General features: G+C 52.1%; 1 protein-coding gene across 1 annotated transcript in view; it reads right to left on the bottom strand.

Annotated features, from left to right (window-relative positions):
* LOC104497043 (nuclear receptor corepressor 2-like) overlaps positions 1 to 10,670 on the bottom strand; it is a gene marked incomplete at its 3' end in the record, with an annotated part of 48,359 nt that overhangs the window by 16,957 nt on the left and 20,732 nt on the right. The window contains exon 3 of the mRNA XM_010140255.1: positions 7,847 to 8,027. Within this exon, the coding sequence (XP_010138557.1) occupies positions 7,847 to 8,027 (181 nt within the window). The remainder of the gene's footprint in view (positions 1 to 7,846; positions 8,028 to 10,670) is intronic.

The following is a 10,670-nucleotide window of genomic DNA, read 5'->3' on the forward strand; positions in this document are numbered from 1 at the left end:
CCCCCCCGGCCGGCACACAGCCCCCCCCGGCCAGCACACAGCCTTCCCTGGGCACTGGAGCCATGCACAGGATATCAGTGCCAGCTCCTGCCGCATCAACCCCAAATCCCAAGTCCCACCTGAGCACTGACAAAGAAGCAAACTAGTCTCGTATTTTCAGGACATAATGGGGCACATAAGAATTCTTGCTATTAAAAGGAAAAGCAGATAAACGTAACATGTATAAACACTTCAAAGATAGAGAAGGAAAATCTCCATGAATCCATGCAGCACACCCAGCTCGCAGAAAAAGCCGGCAATATTTCTGCTAATTACAAGGGTGAGGCACACAAAGTCAAGAGACTTTCCTTCCCTCAAGCAAAGCAGGTGAGATGTCGCACTGCGCGAGCCTTGTAATATTGACGGAATGGAACAGAAAAGTCCAATTATGTAAATGATGAAGCAGGCTCCTGAGAAGCAGTCAGCCTTATCAGGCCGCCCTTTCCCCACCGCTGCGGCTTGAAAGGCAATTTAAAAGGTTGCTTTGGATGTCGATCACGACAAATGAGCCGAAGAAGTGCAAAACAACAACCTGCTCGAGGCACCATCGGTTTCCCATCATTTTTCCAGCCACGCTGAGCTGGCTGGGCCCCGCTCTCTGCGGCTCAGGGACTGCCACAGGCTGGAGCAGTCGAGGCAGGGGAGAGCCAGGCGGCAAGCAGCTTGGGGAAGGTCAAGCCCAGTTTCTACATCCTGCCTCTGGAGCATTTCCGCAGCCCACAGGGGCCTTCCCTGCCATGTCTTGAGTCTCTCAGACCATAGTTCACTTCCTTAGCCACAGGAACTTCAGCTGAAAAAAGGAATAAAATCAGTTGCTTTGTCAATCATGGTGCTCCTTCCCTTTACCACCTGCCCCAGGGCTGGCTGGAGCAGCTGAACACCTCACAAGGGCTACACAACACCTAACACCATCTGGTTCCCAAATTAAACCAGTGAGAGCCATGCACAGGACGGAACATCCCATCCCAGGAACAACACGCCTCTGGCTGTTTGCTCCCTTGGCTTCCCGTCCTGAGCCAGTGTACGGCGCGGGCTGCTGCCATCCCTTGCAGTCTCCCCAGCACGGACTCCTGGGCACGCCATGAGAGCCAGAGTGCTTGCACCAAGGTAGACCTGCACTCCCGGCGGGGTGCGTTCACGGGTAGGCGAGTCGGGCTCAACGCACTCACACTCATCCTCCTGCGGTTTGGAAACGATCTTCAGAGCAGGGAGGAAAGCAGGGGAAAGGGGAAATCCAGCCAGAAGTGTTTGCACTGTGACAACATGAACAATACAAATATTTCAGCTTTTAAATATGTTTGGAATGACAGAGAATGCCAACAGCGTCCTCATCTTCCCAGAAATAGCTTTGAATCATTACTGCCCTAACGCAAAGCTCCCCCTCCCTCCCCTACTTCACCGAATCGTTTTTGCAATCCGGTTTTTATCAGGCACAAGTCGACAGTGTGAGCAACTGCACGGCAGATGGGTGCATGTCCAACACGTCGCAGGAGGATCCTCCTACAGCTACTGAACTCAACAACCCCACACCACTCGCTCCCAAGGGGGCACCCAAATGCACCACCAGCCTGGGGAGCACGGGGAGAGCCTGGCCTGCCTCCCAGCCAGGCCGGCTGCAAGGAGAGTTCATCACAAACGCTGGGCTCTACAGGGGATAGAGGACAAAAGCAGGAAAACCACAGATACCGTTGGTACCCAGTAAAACTGTTCAGTTTCGTTGCTCAGACCAAAGGTTCGAGCCACTTCCAGAGAAGTCAGCTGCTCCAAGCCACGGTTGAGAAGCCACACAGCGTGCGCAGGCTTCGCACCATTCACCCTGCAGTCCTTCGGGAGGGAATTACTCCTCTCGTGGCGAGATGTTTGAGGCATTTCACCTTTCACAGGGCTGATAAAGCCATGTGCTGGCACTGAACTCTGCATCTTGCTCAGGTTTTGGATAACCCGAAACAAGCAGCAGGGCGCTGGCAGCATCGCTGTGTCCCTGCGCTATCGGCGCTACCCTCAGCCTGGGCACCCCACGGTACTCACTGGTAGCCAACCCCTCCCCACCAGATGTGGGCACAGCCACAGCTGGCCAAGGAACCAGCTGCCTATCCTGCGGCAGAGGCGCAGGGCCAAGGAGGACAGCCTTGCTCTGTCGCTGGGTCCCTTCTTGCAGGCGCTCATGAAAAATCCCCAGTAACGAGCCCAGAGCTCTGTTTCCCAAGTGAAAAACAACCTCTGGTGGGGAAGGGAGCGCCCAGCGCAATCCATGCTGCAGACTCAGAGGCCACAGGAGGACACACGCTCACAGCTTCATTTCGTTCTCCAACCCCTCCACGCTATTGTTCCATGACCATAAATCACGGGGAGGCACTGGAATCCAGGGCTGGTTTCTACAGGAGGGAGCCCGGAGTGTGGGATCCAAGATGCCGCCTGGCTTTTGCTGGCTAATTCCCATGGTGGCCGCCGTGCCCAGTGCCTTTGTGAGCGCCCCACTCTTACGTATCACGGTGGAGCGCCGCGGCTCTCCCCGTTCAAAGCTCTGCTGCGTTTCCACCCCCTCCGCTCCCTTCCCCCAGCACTGGATTACTCAATTAGAGATTATGCTTTTGCCAGTTACCTCCAAGCCAAGTGGGGCCTCTGCCAAGGTCAACACGGGTTCCAGCCAGTTTCATTAATAACTGTGAGACCAACCCACTGGAAACTCTGAGAGGTTAATCCCAGCAACAGATCAATGTTCCCATCACAAAGCCACAGAGCAGAAATGCCACTGGTGATTTACCAGCTGGCCAGCCCAGATATCCGCGCCAGGAGTTGCCCTTCTGAGCATCCCTCCCCGTGGCGGGGCAAACCCTGCTGTGGGAGTCCCCAGGTCCTCTGTCCCGGCACATTCAGGAAGGGATGAAGCAGCTACCAAGGAACAGCGCTGCCAAGGCACCGGCGGGGAGGTCGCAGGGCTCCTCAAAGGCCTTTCGGGTGTCCTCAGTGCTCTGCCAGCCCGCGGCCGGAGCAGGAGTTAGCGAGCCAGCCAAAAGCCTTTCCATCCCACAGCCTGTTTTCCAGGAGTTTATTGTCAATTGGGCTCTGGAACGGGCAGCCAGTGTGAAATTTGGCATGTACACTGCTGGCTCCAATGCATCATGAAAAAGGCATTTCAAATGTGCTAATTCCTCCTTTTTCAATTAATTGCTTGCAAAGCTACATTATCGTGCATCAAAGCAAAATATCCTTTACCCTAATTTCTGCTTTGTCATTTGTATTTCCTGGCCTCGGTGCTGTCTTTTCCAAGAATCCCTGCTTCCCTTTTCTTACTCCATTTTTCAGTCCGTACAACAAAAACACTCACGCAGAAAGGGAAGAAATTAAAACCCTTCAACAATGTAAAGCAGAGTCCAAGCCCTAACAACACACGGCTTCTTAATAGCCTTTTTCCATCAAGAGTTGTTAATTATTGTACAAAAGAGGGAAGTGGCATTGTCCCTTGTACAGATGGGGAAATCTGAGATACAGAAAGGGGAAGAGACTTACCCGGTGACCAGCAGGCTGCCAGGGCAGATGGCAGCAAGGTTCAGGTTTCCTACACCTCCACCCAGCCCCATACCCGTGGGACTACATGGCTCCCACAGGCTAATTCTGGCTGGAGCAACAGGCTACGTGTGAGTGCAGCCAGCCCGCCCTTGCGGGGCTAAATGCAGATCACGACTGACTCACATCCTATAGGAAGAAGCAGCAAACCACGTACGTGGTGGAAAAGCAGTCTCAGTAATGGGAAGAAGGACAAGTAGAAGCATAACGGGAACCAGAAGAGATGGAAGGGGAGAGGCAGGAAGAAGCTCGAGCTCAGCAGAGGGGAGAGCAGGCACCGCTGGACCAGACACCCCACGCCCAGCATCCCCGTGGGGCAGGATTGCACACAGCCCCAGCTGCACACGCGTGTGCAGAGGCAGGGGATCGTTGCAGACACATTACTGGCCCGCACTGGAGCATCTGGTTTACTCCTGTCTGCTCTTACATGATGGAGGTCTGTGACTTTATCTATCGGAAAGAAAGGAGAAGCCACCAAGGGTCCTGGGAACCAGCGCCTGCGTCTCTGCCAAGAGCACGCCCAGAAAATCTGCATCGTGGCAGCTCTTCCAGCAAATCTCACATCCAGGCATGCAGTGATTGAAAAAACAGCCCTGGATATCCCCCACCAGCTCAAGGAAGCACCGTATTGGTGGCAGCGTCAGACCCACACCGGTGCAGAGGGCACCGAGACATTTCATTTCTCCCCCAGCAGACCGAGCTGAGCAGAGCCCTCCTGTCCATGTCCAGCAGCGGGAGGCCAGGACCACAGCACTGCAGCACTGTGACGGTGATCCCCCTTGCAGGGAAAAAGATGCTGAAGTGGGGGAAAGCAGGCAGGAAAACAAGCTTCTGCTCTCCAGCTTGAAAAGAAACACCAATGTCTGAGGGTACGAGCAGTGCAAGGTTCGTAAGGAAAGGTAATACCTTTTATTGGAGCACCTGAGATTTAGCTATAAAGCTGCTGCTTTCAGAAGGCACACTGCCCCAGCGCACGCCTGTTTCCTCCAGCTATAATGTACCGATCTAATAGAAGATGCTACCTCCTCCTTACGAAACAGTCCTCGCTTGGAGAGAGGCAGCAGTGATCCCAAACAGGGTGAAGTGGCCCAGTTCACCCCACAGCTGGGAGAGGTAGATGAGCATCACAGACCTAAGAGATCCACTTCTCTTCAGTAAAAAGCTCTGGAACCTGTTACCGGCATTTGTCACATCAATTATCTCATCTGCGTTCAGAGCACAGACCATGGCCCAAAACAAAGGCCTCTGAAAGGCTCAGGAATGGTGTTACCTTCCCTCCCCTGTGCTGAAGGTTGGCAAATCCCACTTAACCAGTAGTTACTGGGGACATGCTAAACTCACACCCCACCATAGATCTGATTCTGCATCTCGGCTCCATCACTGCTCTGAATCAGCAGAGACCAACAGGTACCCACCGCCCGAGCACAGCTCCCACTGCTGCTGACGCGTTACAGTGACGTTGCTTGGGACAGGCTGGCTGGCACCCAGAGCATGTAACCAGACCCCTGCCCTCTTCACTGAGGGTTTTGTGGAGCTCCTCACCGTGCAAAAACCAGCTCAATCTCCAAAATCACCACGAAGAGCAGTTCTGGCGTTGTTATTGATAAGTAAATTGAGCACTCCCAGCACACTGACTGCAACAACACGGAATGGGGTAAGGGGTAAGCGGACAACTCCTGGGATACTCTGTCTAAACAACCACCAGCGTGTTTAGTAATACTGGGCTCAGGTGGTGCATCGCACCCAAAGAGCTCACCCAGTTTCCAAAGCTGCCCTAGATAAAGTATTGAACAACTTTGTCAGGCACTGAGTCAGCAGCACAGATGGAAAAGCAAATTTCTCTCCCCGGCTCCAGTCACTGGGACACGTGTCCTGCCACCACGCATGGGCCACTGCTCCACTCAACATGCGGCTTGCAGATGCACACAGGTCTCTGGCTCTGCACCTGCCTAGAGCTTGCGGGAAGGGAGGAAACTTGCAGAATAACCCCTGAGGACAGAGGACATGCTGAGCAAGCAGAAAAAACACGGTGCTCACAGAGCCTCTGGGAAAGGTCTTTATCAGCTGTTGTAGATGGTGACTTACCCACCAAAGTGGTGCCAAATTCAGCTGTTGCTGGCTTAGCCTGGACGCAAGAAGTGCTTTTACATGTGTAAACGTGCCCAGATACAGAGTGTCCTAAGCCTGTGGCCAAAGAGCAGTCTCAGCTCTCTGCATTTTCTCTGGACCAGCACACCCAGAACAGCTCTCCTCTCACGCTGAGGCTCAGGGCGATGAACGGATCAGCTGCAGGAGCTTTACCACGACCTTGATGTCCACACGCAGTTTATGGACCAGTGTGCGGATGACTGCTCGGGAACAAAGCCACAGGACTGCTATCAATCCAATTCCCCACACTGCAAAGGCAGAGAGACCTTCAGATCCGTGGTCCTACAGCCCAGCCTCGCTTTCCACTCCCAACCGCCTGAACAGCACTGAAACCATCCCAGTCTTGCAGTGACCTCCAAAAAACCCATTCAGGAAACAGCCCCTGCTAGTTTTGAGCAACTAGTCCCAGCTGCACTCAGCCTCTCACTGGTCAGGGACATCACATTTTCTTCTTCCTTCCTGACCCTGAAATTACAAATGGCTCCACTAAAAGCATAATCTTGTCTTGCTGAATTGTACCTCACAGCTTTCCCTCTCTCTCTCTCTCTGTCATTAATGAAAGTTTTAAGCCCCATAAAATGCATGTAATTCTTGGAAATGTGTCACAGCCCAAGAAGCAAATGCAGCCCCTGAACTCACCAGCTAATGCCTCAAGAGTGGCTTTGCCTATTAGGAACAAATAGCTGAGACAAGACGTGGTTTTCCGGTGTGAGGCAGACAACTGCTGATGGGAACAACGTGCAGGCAGAAAAGCTGTCCTGGTTTCCTCGCATCTTTGGAAGGAGATATTTTTTTGTTCTGTGGCCAACAGTTTATGTTGCCCATCAGCCACCCAGTATACTCTATGGTTCAGAGCCACCACACACATCCCGGTGCCACAGAGAGCAGTCTCCTGGCTGGTGACTGTACTGCCTTGTGGAGATGCATCTCAGAGGGAGCAGCAAAGGTGGGACACCAAAGAGCCACAGCACCTCAGAGACACTTTTTCCAAGACAACACACTATCTAGAGCTCAAGGACAGAATGCTGCTTCTGGTGCATTTCCTGTGGTCTCCGAGTTCAAACATGGCTCTTACGGAGCTGCTCCATCCCTTCCAGCAGCAGCTCACGGCTCCTAATGAGCGGCCCCTGCAGCCCTTTCCTCCACGAGATCCAGCGAGGCCTCCCTCAGCATCCAAACCACCCCAAAGTTAAACGTCCTTCTCGCTCCAGGCAGGTCAGACGGATCTCACTCACAGCCCACCAGGTCTGTACAGCTAAGAGATGTCTGAACGTCCCAGCAACATCGTCCCTATCACCCTGGGTAAGGATTCAAAGCTTTCCATTTCACTGAGGGCTCGAACATCTCTGAAGCCTGGTCTCCAGCTTCACTAACCCTCAGTGCTCACAACGCGGGAGCTCGTGCTGGAGCACGTCCCCAGCTGTCCCCAGTATGGTTACCCAGCGAGACGCTCCTGCCAACTGGAAATACATCCAACCTCGAGGTAAAAATCAAATGCAATTTAACCCAACAGAGCACAAAAGTAAATCCAAACAGGCACACAAGCAAGAGATTTCCCTCTGCAACATTTATTACATGTGCAGAGGGGACAATTACAAGGAATCAATTTGCTTTGTTAAAGGAGACTATGACCAGGGAGCCTTTCCTGGGGAAGATTTTATCAAATAACCACCAGCAACCGATTCAAACCCTTCGAACACCGATATTAAATAAAGAGATGCAATAATGGAGAAAGATCAAGTAAAAAAAATCAAATCAGGGCACAGTATCCAGAAAAGCCAGACGTGACCATCCCTAATTCAGCCTACAGGAGCCTCCAAACTGTTCTGGTGCATCTAATAGCCCAGTAAATGCAAAGCTGCGACTAACAGCTGCGGGGAAAGCTGATATGCTTCTTTTTCCTCAAAGCAGCTACCCAGTCTCGGTGAGTATCATCCAACTCCACCAAGAATTGCTTCATGCATTGGGAACCACCACCTACACTCATTTCAGTATTGGCCCAGAGCCTCAAAGGTAGCTCTACACAAGCCAAGGGCATCCCAAAACACAGATTCCCACACTCAGCAAGCAGCCCAAGCTGCTGTCCCCCTACCTTTGAGAGATCCTCTGTCCCTCCCTGCTGGCTCTGGTTCAGGAGAGGTGAATGCCGCATCAGGGGGTCCTGCAGCAGATCCAGGCGCGGCCTCTTGGTTTCAATGAACTCCAAGTCTGACGGCTTGGTCAGGTCCGAGAGATAGGAATGAGCCTCAGTTCTCAGGTGCAGCTCCTGAGACCTAGGGACAAAGAGAAAGAAGCCTTTAGAAAACAAACCACCCTTGCAAGTCACTCAAGCAAGACAGAGCGCTCATCTTCTGCCCGTTCCTCAGAAGGATGCATGAAGGGACTCAAACATCTCACGTTTGCAGACCCAGGATGCACAGCTCCACAGCTTGGTTGCTGGGCATGGTGAATCTCCTGAAGTGCTCGCTGCTTGCAGGCATCACCCACAGAAGCAGGACTGGGGATGCAGCATCACCGCCATGCTCCAAGCCCCACCGGTCACCCGACTGTCCCTCTTCCTCAGCTGTGTCACCTGGAAAGCCCCGCTGCCATCCCCCGTCCCTGCACATGGGATGGGTGGCCACCCCTGCACCACAGCAGAGGGAATGAGGCTGCAGGCTTGAGCCTTCCCTGTCATGCCACGTGGGTCGGGCTGGTCAGAAAAAGGAAAAGCTCAGAAAATCCTCAAATCTGGCCCATAAATCCCCCTGCAGCCCCTAAAGCCAGGCAGAGCTCCCTTCCACCACATTTGGCTCAAACAGTCAAAGGTACCTGCACTGCTGGTTATATTTAGCATCTTCTATAGGAAGACCAAAGAGTATGTGCTGGAGAGAAAGTGCTCACTCCTCCATGGCTAGACAGCAGGGATTTAATTTTCCAGGATGGGGGAGGAAAGAAACCGGCCGCATGTAGCTGCATGTCTGACACGTACCTAGCAAGCTGTAAAGGCACATTATCCAGTGACAGCAACTGCACCGGGTCACATCGGGCTCAAATACCTTTCACCAGTTAAATACGATGCAGTTGGTAATACCTGGAAATTGGGTTTAGTTTTGCTTTTCTTAAACAAATGTATAACTTTTTTTGTAGCTCTGTTTTCCCTAGCAGGATCCTCTTGTGGGAATTGTAAAGGGATCCTACAAAAACACATTAAACCTTTTACTATGCCCAAGGATCAGCTTTGCTGCAGCAGCTCCAAGGGTGTGTTTTTAACACTTCAGGCAGAAGTGTCTCTTAAAAAAAAAACCAAAATCCAGAACTAGAATGAAACACAGGAGATTCAAAGCTTGGGAAAAAAAAAAACATGGGTTTTTTTTATCTTCTCCCCTAAAACAAGATTGTTCAAGTTCTCCTGCGCTGTGTGGTGAAGTATCCTCCCAGTTTCCACACACTGAAGCTACTTGAAACGGAGGGAGGGAGAAGATGCGTTTTCTCAGAGCAGGCACAAAAGACCGGGGGTCTTGTGCATTGTTTGGCCCCACTCACAAACTGCAACTGCCGATGTTAACTTTTATCCAGCTAATTAAATATCTCAGAGAGCACAACAAAAAGGGAAGGACCCAGAGCCCTCTGAGGCCAGTGGGAGCCTTTCCCAGCGGCTGCAACGGTTCTGGACCACATCCAGAGAGAGGAGGAACCCCAGTGAAAGCCACCTTCCCAGGGGCACCACCTCAAGCAGCAGTGTGGCAAAGTCAGCCCTGCTCCAGGGAAGCACAAGAAAGCTGGAGTTTTCCTTTTTTCTTTTTTTTTCATGTATTTAAACATCAAGAGCAGGCACAGAGTGTGCGCAAACCAAACTCCGCTGCTGTGGGTTTGGCACAGCCGGCGCTGGGATTTGGGCAGCAGCTTTGCTGCTGACACACAGAAACAGAATCTGGCTCGTCCTCTTCCTCCTCCCCAGCGAAAAGGGGACGGGAGAGCGGGGAGGCGCTGGCACTGCCTTCACCACTCCAGCCGACGAGAGAGCGAGCGCGCAGCTCCCACAGCAAACTTCACAGAGGAAGCAGAACAGCTCTTGGATCTGGCGTTGAAGCTCAGCTCCCTTCACCTGAGAACACTTTCACACTGAATGATCCTCGGCTTCTCTCAGCAAGCCCAGAAATATCTCCTGGCACCTCTCAAGTTTCCTGCTGGCTTGTCCCAACCCCTCACGCAAACCCTGCCTGCCTGCAGCTGCACGACAACGTTTCGGGCTCAGCTCTAAAACCCAGGAACAATAAGCAACTGTTGAGCTGGGCAGGTGCTAAAATATTCCGACACCCAAGGCTCTGCTGAACTGAGGCAATTAAAAATCAGACGTATTTATTTTCACTTCTTCCCGTGTTTTTTTTTAAGGCCATATTACCAAGAAGCTGCTAATTGACACAGGATGTCTCCGAGACCTCGGCAGTTGTCAGGAGCCCAAAGCAACTGCTATGTTCAGAAAAAAAAAAGTGTCTTTTTAAGATAAGAGCAGCACTCAGCTTTACAAAGGCGGTGAGTTACAGCGAGGCAGGGATCACGCTGGGGAAAGCAGCTGCAATGTTATAGGGTGCTATTTTATTTCCATTTCCACATCCATTGGAACTGCTGTTCACTTTATCCACTGGAATTTCCAGTCGCTCCCGAGATCGCATTGCCCAACACAAGCCACTCAGCCCGTCCTAGCTGCAAATGCTCATGCTCTTGCTCAAAGCCTTCACACTTCTCACTCTTTACGTCCACACCTGCAGCGAGCTCTTTACAACAGCCTTTTATACAGCGATGACGCTGCTGTCGGCAGAACAGCCCTGCCTGAAAAACCCTCCTGTTACACCGAGCTTGGGGTTTTCTGCATTTCCCAAATAGTTCCCACCTGGCTGGTTTTTTCCAGCGATTCCTACTTTGCTGAGGGGAAA

This window comes from Buceros rhinoceros, unplaced genomic scaffold (genome assembly GCF_000710305.1).
Source record: "Buceros rhinoceros silvestris isolate BGI_N320 unplaced genomic scaffold, ASM71030v1 scaffold16917, whole genome shotgun sequence".
Lineage (NCBI taxonomy): Eukaryota > Metazoa > Chordata > Aves > Bucerotiformes > Bucerotidae > Buceros > Buceros rhinoceros.